This window comes from Lithobates pipiens, unplaced genomic scaffold (assembly GCF_037356315.1).
Source record: "Lithobates pipiens isolate NorthernLeopardFrog02 unplaced genomic scaffold, aLitPip1_a1.2 Scaffold_13, whole genome shotgun sequence".
NCBI classification, from domain to species: Eukaryota; Metazoa; Chordata; class Amphibia; order Anura; family Ranidae; genus Lithobates; species Lithobates pipiens.
Genome location: NW_027507718.1, coordinates 112,574,262 through 112,595,381, shown reverse-complemented (window position 1 = coordinate 112,595,381; position 21,120 = coordinate 112,574,262). Strand labels below are relative to the sequence as shown.

Below are 21,120 nucleotides of genomic sequence, written 5' to 3'. Positions count from 1 at the left end.
CCAGGCCGTGGTCCCCCCCTAATCTGGTAAGTACTTGGGGATCCTCTCAAGGGCTGTCCTGGAAGAACACTTGGGAAAACTGGAGTTAGTACTTACCGGTAACTCCTTTTCCGGTGGTCTTCCAGGACAGCACGATCCCACCCTTTATTTGATTGTAGTGATGTACTAATGTTATTACCTGTTATGGTTTATATGTTTTTCAGTTCCATCCTTCGGTTCTTGGTGAATGACTGACCAGGGACCTGAGGGACCGCCTTTTGAACTGTGGCAATGTGTTTCCTGTGTCGATGGGAGGAGCTCCATCTCTCAAGGGCTGTCCTGGAAGACCACCGGAAAAGGAGTTACCGGTAAGTACTAACTCCAGTTTTTTGCCCTAATCTTTTGCCATCTTCTTGCCTATTTTTGGGCACAGCTTCCAGAGTTCAGTTCCTCTTTAATTGCAGTGCCTGCTATATTGGCATAGTCCTCTGCAGACAGCCTTAGTTGCTACTGCCTGGGGAAAATGATCAGGCCCTTTCCCTCATTTTATATGAGAGTAGATAGGATACAAGCGTGCATGTATATGTGAAAATCTTTATTTTTGTGGTCAGATCATTATTAAATGTCCATCTGCCATTTTCTTTATGGACCCTTAGAGGCATAAAAGTTTTCTTTGATTCTGTCTCTTGAAAGATTCTATAACACCACCATTATTTTATATTATGTTTTGATCTTGGCTGAGTATAAAGACTAGATCTGTCAGAATTGAGACATGTATTCTGAACGTACGGCGGAAAATAGAAAACTAGAATATCCTTAAACTCCATCCAAGAGATGACAAATGGCATTAACAGCCTTGGTGCCTGTGCAGCTTCTCGTCTTTCTTATTAATATTGCCCTGGAAAACCTCATTAGGATTTTGTATATGTGTGTGTCTTCATTCATGTTGTGTCATACTCCCTCTGCGTGGATTTGCTGCCTCTGAGACCACCTTTCAGCATTCTAGATTATTCTGAACGCTGTTTGTCACATTGGGAACAGTTTCCATTGATTTCTAGTCACAATCTGAACATTGTTTTCCTTTATTCCTGAAAGATCAAAGATTGTATACAGCATTTGAGGCAAAGCGCCATGAAAAGAACCTAGGTTGCTCCCAGTCTTTTTTGTCACTCTATGTGATGTATTTTTATGTTCAATGTTTTTTATTGCAGCAGTCCGTTTAAAGGGCTAGTATACTTTTAGGGCACTTATACTTTTCTACAACCATTATCATCTCCTGACACTTGTAGTTTAGCTTTACCTTTTGGGGTGTGGATGAAATTTATATTGTTCTTGTGTGTTTGTGAACCCATATTTATAAAACTATGCCAGCCCCTCTGTTAGAGGTTGGCATAGCACACTATGTAAGTGGTTTTAATAAACAAGTGTTCTAAATACAGATTCTGAGCTGTCTTCAGGCCAGTCACATGACTCACGGCCGCTTTCCAGCTCCGATTGGATGTCCTCTGTGGAAGGAGCTGTGATCTCCCTCTGATCTCAGCCAGGGAGATCATGTGGGCGCTCGTCTACTCCCACAGAAGCTATCTCATAGCTGTAAGGCGGACGAGAGTCACGCGACCGACCTGAAGACAGCTCAAAATCGGTATTTAGAACACTCGTTTTTTTAAAACCACTTACATAGTGTGCTATGCCAGCCTCTAATAGAGGGGCTGGCAGTGACGATTTTAAGTTTTTTACATTTTTATTTATTTTTTTAAGAATGGGGGAGGGGCGGAGACCGACACACACAGGGAGAGGACGGACAGGAAGGAGGGGGTGAGGGGGAGAGAGGAGAGCAGAAGGGACAGCAGCGTATGATGAAGGGACACAATCAGACCACAGTGATCAGGGCGGAGCAGCCCTGATTTTCTGGTGTGTACAGAGAGGGCATACAAGAAGTGGCAAGTTCAGGGAGGTTTTTTTTTTCTTACACTTTAGAGGGGTGCAGATTACACAGCACAAGCACTGTGCTGTGTATTATTCTGCTTTAAGGAACCAGGATCTGTATTTTTTTTTTTTTTGGATAACAAAGACTGTGATTCTAAAGGCGATTTCTTTTTTTGAATAAAAAATATATGTTATACTTACATGCTCTGTACAATGTTGTCCACAGCAATGTGTTGGGATGCGCTGAAAATTTTTAGAACATGTTGCATCTTTTTGTAGCATATTGCAATGCGCCTTGAGTTAAAGCCTAAAAAAAATCAGTACAAAGGATGTTATTATCAGTATGATGTGTCCTTTTTGCTGCCTCCTGGTTTAGTAGAAATCTTTCTCCTCCAATTCCACAATCCCCAACTACTACAGGAGTTAATAGAGCTGAAGCAGCTTTGACAGACACTTAACAGGCGGGCTTACTATGCCCACCTCCTCCATTCATAGAAGCTATACTATTGATTCTATGAATGATACCTGGCCTATGAATGTAGGAGGTGGACCTTTCCATCATTTGCCCACCCTACACCCATAGAGCCCTTTTCATTCATAGAAGCTAAAGTAGTATTAATATTTATTATTATTATTATTATACAGGATTTATATAACACTAACAGTTTATGCAGCGCTTTACAACTTGAGGGTAGACAGTACAAATACAATATACTTTAATACAGTAGGAATCAGAGGGCCCTACTCGTTTAGAGCTCACAATCGGGAGAAAGTCATACAGATTTGGGTAGTGCATTCTAGAGGAGGGAGAGGCTTGGAAGAAGTCCTGGAGGCGAGCAGGTGATAAGGTAGCTAGAGAGCTATACCCTGACTTCAGCTTTAAAATGGTTGTAAAGCCTAAACATTTTTTTTTTAATTTACCTTAATGCATTCTTTGCATGAAGGTAAAAAATATTCCAGTACCTGTATTACCCCCCCCCCCCCACTATGGACTCAGGCAGAGCAGCTTGGGATTGAGCCTGTGCAACCATAGCAAACTGCTTCCTATTGTGGCACATGGAAAGAGGAGGAGCCAATAGCACCAGCAGGGGACCCTAGAAGAGAAGGACCGGGCTAAGTATAACATGATTGTTATTTATAGGGATGCACCGAAATTTCAGCCGCCGAAACATTTCGGCCGGAAATGGCCTTTTCGGCAATTTGCCAAAAGAAAAAATGCCCGATAATGGAGCCGAAAATGCCCCTGGTGCCGCCTATCAAGGGGGCTTTCTATATTGTAGAGGAGAGGAGAGCTGCCGCCGCCTGTTTAATTACAGTGCCGGGAACTTCACAGCTTTCATTTCAATAGCTATGTGTTCCCCGCTGCACGCCATCACATACAGCCCCTCCCCTTTGTCTGGGGAACTTTGATAGACAGATCACCCGTCCCAGGATTGGACAGGTGGTCTGTCTATCAAAGTGTCCGGACAAGGGGGAGGGGCTGTATGTGATGGCGCGAAGCGGGGAACACATAGCTATTGAAATGAAAGCTGCGATGTTTCCGGCACTGTAATTAAACAGGCGGCGGCTCTCTCCTCCCTGTACAGGCTGTATTGGGGACACTGGCTGGCTGCACTACTGGGGACACTGGCTGGCTGCACCTGATGGGCACTGGTGAGGCTGCATTGATCTCTTCTATCATGTCCCCAGTCTCTGACCATCTCCTGTATAAAAATATTTTTAAAAACAGTAATATTTGGTATCGGTGCTGTTTCGGTATCGATTTCTGTTTTCGGCATAGTGAATTTTTCCTTTTCGGTATCTCCCTGCTCTAGAGAATTTCACAGTGTGTCCCTGCTTGGCAAAACAATGCCTTGAAAATAGGCTGGTCCATAGTCCTGATGGTCCCAGACATACAGAGCAGTATAGACCAGCCAAAGAAGTAAGCTAAGCAAATGATGCACATTCACAGTAGGTGTAAGGCCTGGCTGGGACCTAAAAGTGAAGATGTGTGGGATAATATAATTGCATAAGAAATCCTGCAACTTTCCTGTGTGCTCCAGTCAGCCACAATTCAAATATGAAAATGAGAGCACGAGTCATTAGAATGCATTGAAAATAGTTTACGAGCAGAAAAAGACACTGGGAAATGGTTGCATTCATTTTGTTTTCTGAATAGTGGGATACACCTGCTAAAAGAAACCTGTGGTTTGAGAAATATGAAGACCGCTATGGCTGACCGCACCTTATAAATTCACTTGCTACATATTTAATTTGGGTCAGTTACTTAAAATATTAAAGTTAAAGGATCGATGTGGCTTTTTCAAGAGGAGGTCACCTTGGCAGCCTCCATATTTTTTTTTGGCACAGATTTCCTTTAATGCTCAATATAGGGAAGGAAATAAGCGTTCTTCCTAAACACTACTCAGAAGTTTTGATTTTTCTTTTCTTTTTTTTTTTTTTCCCTGATTTGCTGTATGTAAAAAAAAATGCTTTTTATTTACTATGGGAAACACCATCATGTAAAGAACCTCTTTTGCTCCAAGTTTCTCCTTCAGTATCTGTCAGTCTTTTGTAGTTTGTCCAAACTTAATATATAAAATATCTGAATTTCTGGCATAGGTTTTATTCAACTGATATTTCTTGATTTTATTTGTTTGCATATCCCCCCACTACCCAATGCAATATTCACTTGTCATAGGAAATAATCAAATATAACAATATTTTTAGATATACTTGCGACTTAGTAGAAATATTTATTGCTGGAATTATAAATGGTTAATGTGCATTCTTTCTTGCATTTCTTCTTTTTCAGTATGCAATTTTATGTCCCATGAAAAATGCTTAAAACACGTGAAGACCCTGTGCAGTTGTATGGCTCCAACTCTAGTGCGGGTAAGTAATCATCAGCACTCTTTGTTTAGCCTTTTTTTTGTTTGTTTTGTTTTTATTGTTCTTATTAATGCATCTTAGGTTAATCTTACAACATCTTTCAATTTTGAACAAGCACATTCTGCCTTTTGTAATCAGAAATACAAAAACACATTGACAAACTACAAAAATAATAAACTAACGCAACCAAACCAGTTTAAGATGTAAATTTTAAGGACCTACACCTTAGTTATCACGTCGTTAACAGGAAGGCCTCATGCCCACGGGCGTTTTTACAGTCACTTTTAGACCCCTTTCACACCAGGGCGTTTTGCAGGCGCTATAGCGTTAGAAATAGTGCCTGCAATCTGCCCTAAAAAAGCTGCACCATTGTTTGTAGTGTGAAAGCCCGAGGGCTTTCACACTCACACTACAGCGGTGTGCTGGCAGGATGTCAGGGAAAAGTCCTGCCAGCAGCTTCTTTGGAGTGGTGAAGGAGCGTTGTGTTTACCGCTCCTCCACCGCTGCTCCCCATTGAAATCAATGGGGCAGCGCTGTAATACCACCGGCAAAATGCCACTATTGCGGCGTATTGCTGGCGGTCTTAACCCTTTCTCGGCCGCTAGCGGGGGTAAAAGCGTTCCGCTAGCGGCAGAAATGCACCACAAATGCGCCGCAAATCCGACTGTAAAATGCCGCTAAAAATAGCGGCGTTTTACCACCCACGCTATGGGTGGAAGGGTGTGTGAAAGGGGTCTTAGGAGCATTTTTTACAGCTTAAAAATGCCTCTCTGTGTTATTCTATGGCCTCATGCACACACAGACGTTAATGAGCTGTAAGTGGCATAGGCGTTTTTAAGATCCAAAAAAAAACCCAGGACCAGCGTGTTCTGAGGCTCCAGTGCTAGAGCTGAAAAAATGCCAGATGCCGGTAAAATGCTGTATACTGAGCGTTAAGCCTCTATTCAAAAATCAATGGTTCCCTATGGGAGCCCATTGATTTTAAATAAATTGATTTAAACAAATGATCTGCTGGTGGCCGCAAAAGCTGTAGAGTCTGGGCCTCCAGTGTGTTCAGAGATGCTACCCCCTTTTCCATTCAAGGCAGTGTCTATGTGCAAAGGGCCCCCTGGCCCAGATACAACTGCCGTTTGCCAGCACTAACACTCCCAGTGTCAGCTGGTGTGAGACCCTTGGTTGTAATTGAAGGTTCCTCATTTTGATGTGGAAACTTTTTTTCTAAGAGCTCTTGCAATAGTACAGACTCTAGGGCCGTCATCCTGATCCTGGCTCAACCCCCTATTGAGTCACCAACCTGGAACAAACCTATGCATATCAGACACCGATATGGTCTTTCAACACCTAACATACATATACTTGTTTTAGGTCAAGGAAGGATAAGGATGTAGTCCTTGAGGCAAACACATTCAAAAACAAGTCTGCAGTTGGAGCTTCCATATTTCTTTTCTGACGGCCTCCTTTTTAAATGGTACATTCTATAGCTGAATGGAAAGAGACTATTTTTCATTTTTACTAGAGGCATCATTCTTTTCTTTAATGGCAGGGTTGTAGCTGCTAGTATAAAACTGCAGCCTTGAGCCAGTCACTGAATCAAGGACAATCCTTGTTGTAAATTTAAAAAGAAAGAAAAAAAAAGATTCTTTGAGTTGCAGCTCTAATAGATGCATTCCATCACATCCACTAGTCTTTTGTAATTCCCTCTCACATGTACAAACTATGTTGCCATTCTTGTTTATGAAGGAAGTGTATTTTTCATTTCTAAGAATTGAACTTTTCTCTTTACAGTTCGACATACAGCTGTACTTTAAGCAGACTTTCAGGCTGCATTCACACCTGAGCGTTTTCAGCTCGTAAAATGCCTGAAAATGCCCAATAAGCAAAAATCCACTCATTTCAATGGCACCTGTTCACATCTGAGTGTTTTGTCACCTGAAGCAAAACGCCTGAAAAAACGCCTTAAACTCAAAAAAGAACATGAACTTCTTTGGGGCAGATTACAGGTGTTTTTCTGCTTTTTGCATTGGTGACCTGTACAAAATCGCAGCAAAAACACGGTTAATATCACAGTAAAAACGTTGAAACACTCAGGTGTGAATGCAGCCTTAGTAATTTTTTCAACTTTCCATCTATTAAATCTTCTGTCCTTGTTGTTTTAACTTTGGATAGTAAAACATTTTTTTCTGCCAGTAAATACTTTATACAGCCCACTTCCTGTTTCTTGTCTGGTAAAAAGCCTAGGCTTATGACATCATGCACAGCTCTCACTCTCGTGAGAGTTTGCCAGGAAGGAAAGATGGATAAGTCATAAGAGGGCCGAAGGATGGATGAGTCATAAGAGGGCAAATGAGAGCTGCAGAGCTGGAGGTTTAAATGTGTAAATCCTGGAAGTGAACAGGCAGCAGCGTCAGCTGCCCACAGTTAAAATAAATGCAGCCAGACTTAGTGGAGGGAGATTTCTGCAGTATATTTGGCAAGTACAGAATCACAATATATATAAAATAATATGCAGAGTGGTTGAAGGGAAGCTTCAGAATAGCAAAGATGTTTTTATTACAAATTATGTAAGCAGACTGCAATTCCTCTTTAAAACAGAACTGCACTGCATCTGACACCACAAACAATGCATGTCTCCATGCTTTATTTTGCTCAGAAATCACTTTTTTTTTTTAAACCCTAGCATTTCTTGCCATAACCATCTTGAGTAAGGGCTAATGATTCATCTAGCATTTACTTCCTGGAATCCCTTACCTCAGGCATGCAAGCAGAGTTTCAGGTTGTGTCTCAGCGATCAGCCAGAATCGAACAACTGGATCAAAAACGGGAAGACTTGGATTTTCCTGGTCTGTAGTGGTCAGAACATACCAAAAGTGGTCCAAGGAAGGAAAACTGGTGATAGGGTCGTGGGCGGCCGAGGCTTGTGAGGAGTGAAGGCTAGCCAGTGTAGTTCGATCCAATAGAAGAACTGCTGTAGCTCTAGTTGCTGAAAAAGTTAAGGTTAGTTCCAATAGAAAGGTGTTGGAACACACAGTGCATCACACAGTGCATCACAGAGGAACATCCAGAGGGACCTAATGTGTTGCCGAGTTTTAGTGAGAGAGCCTTGTGACCATGACTTAATGCTACTATTAGAAACTGAGTCCTTATGAACTGACTACACAGCTCTGTTTCTGCCTGCAGGCCATAGTGACTGTTTTCAATCCTGCCGGTGTTATTGGGCCCCGACGCTAGCCAGCTGAAGAGTCTAGATTAAAGACTGCCCTTACAGTTGCTACCTAGAGACTCTTACTTATTCTTAGAGGTGCTTCTCAGTGGATGCTACACCATACCTCGGGCCTAGCCATTCCATTAGAGTGCACTATAACCCAGTTGTAGTATTATTATTCATATTGCAGTTAACATTTTTTATGCATTGTCTATTGCTGAATTTTCTGATTCACATGTTGATTCATGTTTAGCTGTATAGAATCTGATGTTACTTTGGCATAGCTAGCACTATGTCTAGCAGACTGTATTTGAATTTACCTGCTGTGTGCTCATTTATGTTGAACCCTCCATTATTTCTAACCCATATCAATATAATGAGTTCATCTTCCACTAAATGATTTGTGTCTTTTTTCTGGTAGTATCTACACTCATGTCGTTGTACGTACTTGCAGTGGTTGTCATTCAACCTAATGTGTCAGAGGGACTGAGGTTTTTGAGTCGAGAACAGAGAGACGCAGAACAGCGAATACAAAATTACCAAGTGATTCCTTCAGGGGTAGTATATAAATACCCATGCCCAAAGGAGATTGAGTGCCAATCTTTGATAGAATTAAACTGTAAACCGGGTGCACAGTGTTTAAATATGAAACTCTGTGACTCCCATGAAACCACACCATATAGCAAAAATATCATCTATAAAGGATAACGGAGACAATTTTATTTAAATAAAAGGTGATAAAATATGTGCTTAACTCCATTTATATTCATGAAACCATTAGCATAGGGCAGGGCAAAATGTGAGCCCATGGCTGCTTCTCTGAGCTGCATTAAATATTGGTCATTGAGGGTAAAAATTTGCCTTTTCAAAACCATTTCCATCAAAGAGAACATATTCTTCTTTTTGCTGGTTTCAAACTGAGTCGAGCTGCCATTTTTTTTTTTCATTTGGTGCAGATTCACTATGGAAGTGTTGAGCTGCTTTGTAAAGGTGATGTCTGGTCTTCTTTTATGTAGCTACACCTATAAGGAGGAAGGGGCTGCCTCCTGGTGAGCCTGCTCTTTTCTGCACTACTTGTACACGTTGGAGACCCAGATAGTTTTCAGTACGGATCACGTTCAACAGACATGTCTTGGCATGGCAGTGTGGCTTTAATAAGTATTCACAAATGTTTGCAAGGCCTCTGTATTTAACCTGATTTGTTGAGACGGATTAGGAAATAGTTTTTTTTTTCTGCTGGCTAGGTTGAAAGTGTGCTAGGGAGCCCCTTTTATATGTTAAGGGGGTTCTTTCCGCCTAGATTCCGCAATCTTCTTCTTCTTCTTCTTCATTATTTGGTCTCGCTTAGAGATGCACAACCTATACTCTGGAAACAGCTGTTTCGTATTGCGTATGAGTACCACGACTTCATGTGCACAATGTCACTTTTTTTTTTTAAGATCTCACATTTTTAACCTGCAGGTTTTTTATTTTTATTTTTTTAACTAAGGTGCATCTATGGTTAAAATGTAAAATCATATTTAATTATTAAGAAAAAATCTTGAAGTTTGTAAACTGATTTTGTAAAGATCCCCACACATTTACTTCCTTGAATTCTGTGACAAATCTTCACTATGTCCTATGAGTAGGCACTGCTGTGTTTCATAGTTTAGAGCCAGTGTTCCATCAGATTTGGCAACCCGTCGGATTTGGTAATGGAAGTGACGTTACCAAGAACGTTTGCTTACTGCACATGCGCAATGCGTTCCAATAGGTTTTCTAATCTCACAGAACACGAAGACGGCAGCAGAAATCTTTTTACACCCAGGCAACTCTTAAATGTCACACTTATTTTACCAGTAAACTGAGCTTACATGTACTGAAATACACTATATCAACGCGACCGAGTGAGGGTGTCCAAAAATGTAGTCCGCCCCTTATGACTATCAGTTTGGCGCTGATCAGGGTGTACTAAGATGGCCATCGCCACTTTGACTGCAGCCTTGCCGCTGGTTTTCAAATTTAACATGAAAACAGAATAATAAATTTACAGTACTGTATTCCACATTATAAGCTGACTACTACTATAACAAGTGTGAAATTCCGGACTTGCCTGGGTGTAAAAAGATCTGGGTGCAACAAAAGATGTCTGCTGACACCTTCCTGTTCTGTCAGAATAGGAAACCTATTGGAACACATAACGGCCATGCTGGAAAGCATTGCGCATGTGCAGTGGTAACGTCACTTTCGCTACCAAATCTAATGGGGGCGTCTAATCTGACGGAACACTTGCCTTCTGAACTACAGAGTTGCTGGGGTAGGAGTTTCGGGAGGGGATGTCACAGGAAGCACTGCTTGCACACAGCAAGGAACCATGGGATATGTAGTCCTTGGAAACTGAAAGTAAAGAGCAGAGGAGAAGCTGCAAAGCATACAGGTTGTCCAAGAGGTTTTGGAAAGAGATGGCCAGCAGACAAGCAAAACTCACAACATGAAAGGAGATTGCTCAAGTAAACTTATATTGGATTGTCAATAATAACTATCTTTTGCATTATTATTATTACAATGCTGATGTTATAAAATGAAAGTGAATGCGGTGGCCATAGATTTCCTTTGAAAGTGAGAGACCTTCTAACCTGGGGCTTGGTTTTCATATTTATAGTCACACTTTTTTAATCAGTGTTACTAAGTTTTTGTATAATGTTAGTCAATAAACAAGTTTCTTTTTCACCCCAAACATAGGTTCTATTTCTGTAATAAAAAACAGTAAATAAATCAACTGGTTCTTTTCAGGTTACTTTGTGTATAAAGTGTTACCTGTGTAGGTGAAGTGCAGTTTTTTTTTATAGGAAAGAATATGGTTAGCTTCTAAATGCTGTATAGTGACCACATCAGTAAAGTTTTATCTGTATTTTAATAAACAAAACAAGTGTTAATAATTCCTAAGAAAAACAATCTCCGGTAATGTGCAGCATGATTTCCACCTAATATGACAGACCGCGGACATCGGTAGCTGCAAGCCAATACATAATACCCATATGTGATATTAAAGAGTTTTAGTGTTTCAGGCAACATCACAAGTTCTCCCTATAGAAACGCTGTGTAACATGACAAGCAGGCTGTGGGCTACATTGTTTATTTGTCCTGGGCTGAAGTCAAAATGGGGACCTGGTCTGTGGCCATTTGTATCAGCTAATTGATGTGGAAATAAAATATTTGCAGGACAGAGAAACCAAAGAACAGTGGTTCACCTCCAGCTATAGTGATGATGGATCTGCTGTGTCAGGGGTGCCTGTGGACCATTTTTAGGAACCTCTTTGAAAAGGGGCAACTTAGGTACTTCTGTCCCTTTCAGCAATCAGCACACTTTAACTCTTACTTCATTTCCAATCCACTATGCGAAAGAAAATTATTGTTAACATTTTGATGTTAAAACTTTTAAAGAGGCTGCATTATGTCAAAGGTCACTATGCATGGGAATAGACCTGAGTGTTAAGTCTGAAAGTGACACTGCAAAAAAAAAAACTAAAATCAAAATTTGATTAGTAGAAGCAATAGCAACATTTTAACGGGCAATACCAGTTTTTAGTCTATGGTTTTCAAACAATGCCTAAGAGCTAGGTCTACTATAGTATGTGTGTATGTAATTAAAGCAACACTAAGTGCCCGTTCACACTACCGCGACTTGTCAGGCGACTCAGTCGCGCTCCGTTCTGTACTATGGAACCGTTCTAATAGGAGCAACTCAAGTCGCTCAGACTTAGAAAAAGGTTCCTGTACTATTTTTGGGGCGACTTCAGGCGACTTGCATTGACTTTTATACAGTAGTCGTTTTGCAAGTCGCTGCTGAAGTCGTGTGCAGGTCGCGTCTGGGAGTTGCGCTGCAAGTCGCGTCGCCCCTGTGTGAACGGGCACTTAGGCTCGGTTCACACAGGGGCGACTCAGATCCGACTTCAGGTCGCCCCTAGTCGCCTCAGGTCGGACAACATTTAAAAATCAATGTAAGTGAATGAGAGCCGTCTTAATGCACGCTACTGAAGTCGCTCCGACTTCAAAAGAAGTTCCTGTACTACTTCAATCCGACTTGTAGGCGACTTGTACCCATTGATTTCAATGGAGGTCGCCTCCAAGTCGGATCTCTGTCTATACGGAGCTGACTTAGACAGAATTATTAGCTCTGAAGGGGGAAATCCACGCCAAATGTATGAAAAAAATTTGGCGTGGGTTCCCCCTCCGAGAGCATACCAGGCCCTTAGGTCTGGTATGGATTCCAAGGGGAACCCCCTATGCCGAAAAAACGGCGTGGGGGTTCCCCCCAGATCCACACCAGACCCTTATCCGAGCACGCTACCCGGCCGGCCAGGAAAGGGGGTGGGGACGAGCGGGCGCCCCCTCCTGAGCCATACCAGGCCGCGTGCCCTCAACATGGGGGGGGTACCCCAAAGCACCTTGTCCCCATGTTGATGAGGACAAGGGCCTCTTCCCGACAACCCTGGCCGTTGGTTGTCGGGGACTGCAGGCGGGGGGCTTATCGGAATCAGGGAGCCCCCTTTAATAAGGGGGCCCCGGGTACCGGCCCCCCACCCTATGTGAATGAGTATGGGGTACAATGTACCCCTACCTATTCACTTGTGAAAAAAGTAAAAAAAAAAACACAACACAGGGTTAAAATAGTTTATTGCACAGCTCCGGGGGTCTTCCGTCTTCAGGGGTATTCTCGCCGGACTCCTCCGCTATCTTCTTCTAGCTCTTTTGCTAGCGGAGGAGCCCGGCTTTCTTCCTTGCGGCCGGCCTCTTCTTCTGACTTCGGGGGTCTTGTCCCCCTCTTCGGTTCTTCTGCCGGGCCACCGCGCCTTCTTATAGCTCTTTTACAGTCTTCTGTCGTCGCCGCCGCCGCCGCCTTCCGTTCTTCTTCTGCTTATTCTTCTTCTTCTTCTCCTGGAGATGTTGACTCGACGTTCTCTCCGGCCGCAATGCCAGGGACGCGCTGCGCGGCGACTTATATAGAGACAAGGGGCGGGGTCATCGGTTGATGTCACATGGGTTGATGTCACATGGTGATCCCGCCCCTTACGATGTCACAGTCCAGGAGGATGCTGGGACTGTCACCATGTGACATCAACCCATGTGACATCAACCGATGACCCCGCCCCTTGTCCCTATATAAGTCGCCGCGCTGCGCGTCCCTGGCATTGCGGCCGGAGAGAACGTCGAGTCAACATCTCCAGGAGAAGAAGAAGAAGAAGAAGGAGGAGAAGAAGAACGGAAGGCGGCGGCGACGACAGAAGACCGGGCCACCGCCTGTAAAAGAGCTATAAGAAGGCGCGGTGGCCCGGCAGAAGAACCGAAGAGGGGGACAAGACCCCCGAAGTCGGAAGAAGAGGGTGGCGGCGAGGAAGAAAGCTTGGCTCCTCCACTAGCAAAAGAGCTAGAAGAAGATAGCAGAGGAGTCTGGCGAGAAGACCCCCGAAGACGGAAGACCCCGGGAGCTGTGCAATAAACTATTTTAACCCTGTGTTGTTTTTTTTTTACTTTTTTCACAGGTGAATGGGTAGGGGTACATTGTACCCCATACTCATTCACATAGGGTGGGGGGCCGGTATCCGGTGGCCCCCTTATTAAAGGGGGCTCCCGGATTCCGATAAGCCCCCCGCCCGCAGACCCCGACAACCAACGGCCAGGGTTGTCGGGAAGAGGACCTTGTCCTCATCAACATGGGGACAAGGTGCTTTGGGGTGGGGGGGCCGAACGCCCCCCCTCCCCCAAGGCACCCCCCCATGTTGAGGGCACGCGGCCTGGTACGGCTCAGGAGGGGGGGCGCCCGCTCGTCCCCACCCCCTTTCCTGGCCGGCCGGGTAGCGTGCTCGGATAAGGGTCTGGTGTGGATCTGGGGGGAACCCCCACGCCGTTTTTTCGGCGTAGGGGGTTCCCCTTGGAATCCATACCAGACCTAAGGGCCTGGTATGCTCTCCGAGGGGGAACCCACGCCAATTTTTTTTCATAAATTTGGCGTGGAGTTCCCCCTTCAGAGCTCATTCTCTGATTGGCCACGGCAAAAGTCGCCTGGCCTGGGGCGACTTAAAGTTGTGTTGTAAGTCGCCCCAGGTCGTGTCTAAGTCGTGTTCAAGTCGTCTCCAAGTTGCCTCACAAAGTCATCCTGAAGTTGTGTTGCCCCCTGTGTGAACCGAGCCTAAGGGTTCAGTTTTTTCTTTTTTTTTTTTTTTTTAAACAAACCTGTCATACTTGCATCCACTGTGCAGCTTGTTTTGCAGCAAGTGACCCTGAACCTGCTCTTCTGGTGTCCCTCTGCGGCTCTCAAGGCTCCTCCTCACATCAGATAACCCCCTGGGAGAAGCTTCTTCCTTTTACAGGGTAGTTGGTATAGGAGTTGGAAGGGGATGGGAGCAGGTTTAATCTAGACTTGAATTCCACTTTAACTACCAAAGCATTTGTCATTCTGTCCAGCTTTTGTTGTAATTTATACATCTTCAACAGACAGCACATCCAGGAAGAGAAAAAAAAATTCTCAGGTAAAATGGTTGTAAACCCCAGTCATGAAATCTGAACAGAGCACATACAGTATATCCTTAGTGTTTACTTATTCATCTCTAAATATCTGAATGTCGTTAATCTTATCAGCATGAGTCACTTCTGAGAAGTTTTCCAGACACATGATATAAATTAGTGACAGGGAGGGCGATCAGCACGGAGCTTGTCTATTCAGAATACAGCTCTGCGTGCTCCTTCGTTTCTCTGCCTACATGGAGGAGGGGTGTGTATCCCTTTCCTCCAATCAGTTCTCACACTGTGTATAAGAGCTTTAACTGCAGCTCTCTACCCCCTTCTCTGTACTCCTCACAGATGCATGAGGATAAACCTGCACGGTTTAGGAGAAATCCCCTGTATTTGCATGTGCCAACGTCATCGGATGTCATGCACACTGAAACAATGGCATTACGTGCCACTGCTTCAGTTAGACTGTACCGTTACCGCCAGCTCCTGCATGCAGGAAGTGACGTCATCACAGTGCTGGAGCCCGCGATAGCTGGAAGTAACCGGGAGCGATGTCGGCGGCCGGAGAAGGGTACGAGGATTGCTGCGGGGACTTCAAAATACTAGCTCATTTAAGCCTTTGTCTTGCAGGTATTTTTTTTTTTTCTAGGGTTTACAACCACTTTAAAGGTGTTTCTTACCTCAAACAAAGATGCTGAGATGCTGGCTCATGTAATCCCTGGTGCCTTTGCATTTTGTTGGATATGTTCACAAGTGCCTCACACAGATTAGTCCCCCACCCCTGCTGCTTCCTCTCACTCTGTAAGTTAGTTATGAAGTTGTGTTCTAGTATAATCACTGGAGTAGAGGAGACTAAATAAATGCTTCCTCGTGTCTGGAGTAGAATGATGACCTCATGGCAGCCTAGTAAGGGTCCTTCAGTGGAACTTCACAATATTACGCAGCCAAAACATGCTGCTCATTCATTCTTAATGGCACCCCTACCAGTCTAAAAAAGCAGGGCGTTTACAGGTGCAAAACACCATGCAATTTCTCAGGCCGTTGCTTTTTAAAACAATGCAGGAACCTTTTTTTGTGCATCTAATGCAGGCACAGCAGCCTATTCAAATGAATGGGCTGCTGTGCCCCTACAAACGCACCACGCAGTAGTGTGAACCAGGCCTTAATAGCAAGAGTAGAGTGCTTTTTGCTAAATTTCTAGTGTGACATGTCAGAAAAGTATTCATGCAGAATTTACTAATTAAAGCTGGGTTTACACTGCTGCGATGTTAGACATCGCTTGTGATTCGCACCGCACTGCTGCGCAAATAACATGTCTGTGCGATGCAAATTCAGTCATACAGATTGTATGGCTGAATTTGCATCGTATTCGTGCAGGACCCTTTTTTTCTGTCCGAATTGACAGTTTGCACTTTTATTGACTACTACTGGATTGACACGGGTTCTCGCATCACAGCAGTGTGAACCGAGCCTTAAGTATTAAGCTAAGTTCACGCGGAGCAGATCCGTTGGACGGACTCAGCTAGCTCAGCAGCGGATCGCTCTGTTGATCCCACTGAGCAGGAGGATGACAGGTCTGTCTTCGCTCACTGTGCAGGTATGGACCTATCAGAGCCCCAATGTTCTCTATAGGGAGATCGGATGAAAACACAGGCTGGATGGATGGCGAATTTGTTGCCATACATTTGTTTTGAGCAGATTTTATCGGATGGCAGGCGGGTGTCAGCAGACACATCTTCACTGACATCTGCCTACCCATAGAAGTCAATAGGTGGCCTGCTTAGATCCTCCTGGAAAATGGACAAGTGGATCCGAACGGGCTGATCGTGTGAAAGGGGCCTTAAAGAGGAAGTAAACCCTGATGGGTTTACTTCCTCTTTTTTTCCCTGCAAAGGTAAAGCATAATGGACTACTATGCATCGCATAGTAGCTCATTATGTGTCACTTACCTGACACAGGAGCCAGCGAAGTCGCCGCTGATCCCTGTAGTCCGCCGCATCCATGTTGCTGGTGGCGTCTCGCAGCTCCGACGAATCACAGCGGCGAAGCCGCGATGACGTCACTCCCGCGCATGCGCACGGGAGTCGCGTCTCGCAGCTCCGCCGCTGCCACTCGGCGAAGCCGCGATGACGTCACTCCCGCGCATGCGCACGGGAGTCGACAAATTAGGCAAATCCATTCATGGATTTGCCGCATTTAGTGCGCCTGCGCGCCGCTGTCTACGGCGCATGCGCCGTAGACAGCGGTGCCCATTTTCGGGCAAATATCTCCTAAACCATATAGGTTTAGGAGATATTGCTTGGACCTACAGGTAAGCCTTAATCTAGGCTTACCTGTAGGTCCAAGTTGTTTGGAAGGGTTTACTTCCTCTTTAAAGTATTAATGCAGTAAATTTACTGAAAGGTCCAGCTTAGGTGCTGTCATCCCCCCATTGTTCCCAGATTTTTGATTGACCAGCTCAGGTGCAACACATAGACAGGCCATTAGTTCTGCTCACACGTCTCTTGCCTCCTGTCAGCATGTTCTGTCCACACACGTGCATTCATCAGAGCTTCATCACCGCTTAGAGTTGCCGCTCCTTTTTTCCAGTCTGGCTGCTATGCAGAGATTGAAAGAAGCTGCTATCTAAACAGATGCAAGTACTTATTTTAGCTTATCGAAACATACATTTAATCATTTTTAAGTGTATGTAAAATGAATATTGGAACCACTTCAATAACGCCGTATGTACTATATATACAGCCTTGTATTGAAGTGCTTATAACAAGATCATGGTATCAGTATAATTTTTTACTGCGGTCGATTCCCTACATGATGAAAGTAATCCTAATGGCTATACAGCCCCCCAGATTACTTTTACAGGCGGTGGAAGGGAGTCATGCTTCCCTCCTGCCATCGCCTTTACTGGGCTCTCTTGTCTGATCATTGGCTTGCTCGGACACAGTGAGAGAATCTAATGCTGTTCCTCCCACTGTGTGACGTCACAAATCGGAAGCGACAAGGACTTTTCCAGTTTCGGTTTGTATGGTTTACAAGCCTTTGACAGCTTGTGAAGCAGCAGATCAAATAGATTTGGAAGTCAGAGGCGAGATCTGGGGTCTAATAGATCCATACAGAGGGCTTGTCACGACCCATGCTATCACAAGGGATGTTGTTCATCCCTTGTAATAGCAATAAAAATGCGGGAAAAAAATTAACTGTACAGTGAAAAAATTTGATTTAATTATTATTATTTTATTTTTTATTAACAGTCCCAGTCCCCCCCCCCCCCCATGCCCACATATAAATGCGAACACGTGTGTTTGTCCCACACGCATATGTAAACAGTGATTGCGCCACACATGTGAGGTATCACCTGTCACGAGTTGTGCCATCAACACAAGCCAATGATCCATCTACACAGTCCCTAAATATGCAAAAAAAAAAAAAATATATAAAAATGAGGCCTAGTTCACTGGTGCAGTGTGGAATTCGCAGAGATCTGTGAGTTTCCCACACTGCATCAAAATGTCACCTCAGTCATGCGAATCGCTGCAGGTGTGTATGATAACATCCCAAAATTGGTTTGCAATACAGTGCGATTTTCAGAATCGGATCACATGGGTGTGAACACCCATGCAAACCGCTTCTGGTGCTGCAAAAAAAAGGGTACTACACGATTTTGGTCCAGATGGAATGCGATTTGAGCCATACAGAATACATTTTTCAAATTGCACTGCTGCAGGATTGCATGTGATTTGAACAGGAGTGCAATTCCTGTCCAAATTATTTGCAGTTCCCATACCGCACCAGTGTGAACCAGGACTTAGCTGATCGGAACATGTATCTTTGTCAGCCATATCGTGTCTGCAGGGGCCTTTATACAAACTGATATTCTTTATGTTGCTGACATGGTTTATTATAGGAGATGTTCCACTGTGGTGTAGCAGGGAGAGAGGTACAAGAAGGAGAGGAAAGCCACTCTTGGCAATGTTTATGTTTAAATGTCTGCACAGATGCCTAAAACGCTAAAAAGTTCAATAAAACATATGGATTCAACTCTTCTGGTAAGACAAGGTGTCCACAAGGTTTAGGGGTGTCTATGGGAATGTTTGACCATTCTTCCAGACGCGCATTTGTGAGGTCAGGCACTGATGTGGACGAGAAGGGCTGGCTCGCAGTCTCCGCTCTAATTCATCCCAAAGGTGTTCTATTGGGCTGAGGTCAGGAATCTGTGCAGACCAGTCAAGTTCCTCCACCCCAAACTTTCTTGTCCATGTCTTTATGGACCTTGCTTTGTGCACTGGTGCACAGTCATGTTGGAACTCGAAGGGGCCATCACCAAACTGTTCCCACAAAGTTAGGAGTATAAAATTGTCAAAAATGTCTTGGTATGCTGGCGCCTTAAGAGTTCCCTTCACTGGAACTAAGGGGCCAAGCCCAAACCCTGAAAAATGACCCCATACCATAATTCCCCCCTCCACCAAATTATTTGGACCAGTGCACAAAGCAAGGTCCATAAATACATGGATGAGTGAGTTTGGGGTGGAAGAACTTGAGTGGCCTGCACAGAGTCCTGATCTCAACCCGAGAACATTTTTGGGATGAATTGGAGCAAAGACTGTGAGCCAGCCCTTCTTGTCCAACATCAGTGCCTGACCTCACAAATGCACTTCTGGAAGAATGGTCAAACATTCCTATAGACACAATCCTAAACCTTGTGGAAAGCCTTCCCAAAAGAGTTGAAGCTGTTGTAACTGCAAAGGGTGAGCCAACTCAATATTGAACCCTACAGACTAAGACTGGGATGCCATTAATGTTCATGTGTGGGTGAAGGCAAACAAAAGTTTGCTACTGTTTGAAATGGAATGCAACACTCTTGGCAGACATTAGATATGTATATTTGTTTACCATATATAGTTGCTTTCTTGTAAGAAGTCATCTTCTCCCTTTAGGGAGAGCATGCCTGAACTTGTTAACATCATGCTTTGTTTAGCTGGAGCTGCAAATATAGTACGTTTTTGGCACGGTGCAGGTGAACAGCTTTGAACATTTTCCAAACCAAGCAACACAAAGCAGGCTACAGGATCGTTGTGACATGGGTTTTCACAATACAGAATTATGCAGTGAGTTTCGGAGCCTAACCCAGCAGAAATCTCTTTTTTTAAATCTTGATCTTTCCAGAATAATAGTTTGTTATGTTTCTTTGAGGATTGTCCGCTTTCAGTGACCAGACTAAGTTTACTTTTTAAAAAACCAGCTTTGCCTGTAAAAGGTATGTTTGTATGGTGGGGAAAAGCGGGAACCGGTTTTACAGGTACCTTTTAAAGCTGAACTCTGTTCAACTGCTTAAAGCGGGAGTCCGCCGGGAGTTCCGCCGTTTTTTTTTTTTTTTTAAAGCCAGCAGCTACAAATACTGCAGCTGCTGACTTTTAAAATAAGGACACTTACCCGCCCAGCGCGCCCGCGATGTCGGCACCCGAAGCCGATCTCTTGATCGTCTCTCGTGTGCTGCCGCCGCCATTTTGGGTATGGGAATCAGGAAGTGGAGCCTTTCGGCTTCATTTCCCGGTTCCCTACTGCGCATGCGTGAGTCGCGCTGCGCAATAAGGATGGTCCCGCTGCCTCTGGGATCCGTGTGTTTCCCAGCAGGCAGCGGGGGACTTTCGGAAAGGGGCGTAATCTACGCCCCTTTCCGCAGATAGCTATGCCAGAAGTGGGTGCAGATACCTGTACTGTACAGGTACCTGCACCCCCTCCCCCCTGAAAGGTGCCAATTGTGGCGCCGGAGGGGGGGAGGATTCCAATGAGCGGAAGGTCCACTTTAGGGTGGACCTCCGCTTTAAAATAGATGAAATGCTTATTTAGGAGCTTTTTTACCTGCCAAACATTTACTTTAGTGCACAATATTGTACACAGTATGCATTTGTCTGTTATATAGCTATGATTATGCAAAGCTTGGCTTAATTGAGATTACCCAAGCATCACAGCAAAATATCGGTATAGGATGTATTAAAGCTGAATTGCAGACATGGCATTAACAGAATAGTTACATTGGTCCTAGTTTGAACTGATATAACTATGCATATGCCATACCTGTGGTGGGATCCCTGTAGAAGCTCGAAATCGCTGTAGTAGTGTCTGCTACTACTGTGATCTCTGCCCTCTTCTGAGTCCTGCAAAATCAGTGGCTACCTTACTACACAACGAATACAAGAGGCTGTTTCCTCATGCGGCAAAATGCCATTCACAGACTGTCTTGCATTTTTCTCAATGAATGCAAGGCATTCTCTGATTAGACTAGGTGGAGATCGTGACATCATCACCCCTGCCTCTCCACCTTGTCAAATCAGAATGTCTTGCATTAATTGAAGAAAATATAAGGTGTTCTGTGACTGGCACCTGTGGCAACTGTGCAGCAGAGCAAATGCTTGGCACAGGACCCGACAGGTAGCAGATATCAATGTAGTAGCTGAGAATGCTACAGTGATTTCCAGCTTCCACAGGTATGGACTATAGCTTCTTAGGACTCATGTACACTGCTGCTGGTAAACAGATGTTCTGAGGCAGTTGGCTGCTTTTCTCTTTTGTTCATTGACGGACACATCTCCAGTAATCTTGACCGTAGGGTTATTACGCCACCTTCAGGAGATGACTAGGCAGAACATGTA

General features: G+C 44.2%; 1 protein-coding gene across 1 annotated transcript in view; it reads left to right on the top strand.

Moving 5' to 3' along the window:
- DGKQ (diacylglycerol kinase theta) overlaps window positions 1–21,120 on the top strand; it is a 257,471-nt gene that overhangs the window by 65,553 nt on the left and 170,798 nt on the right. Inside the window, exon 2 of the mRNA XM_077475396.1 lies at window positions 4,700–4,779. Within this exon, the coding sequence (XP_077331522.1) occupies window positions 4,700–4,779 (80 nt within the window). The remainder of the gene's footprint in view (window positions 1–4,699; window positions 4,780–21,120) is intronic.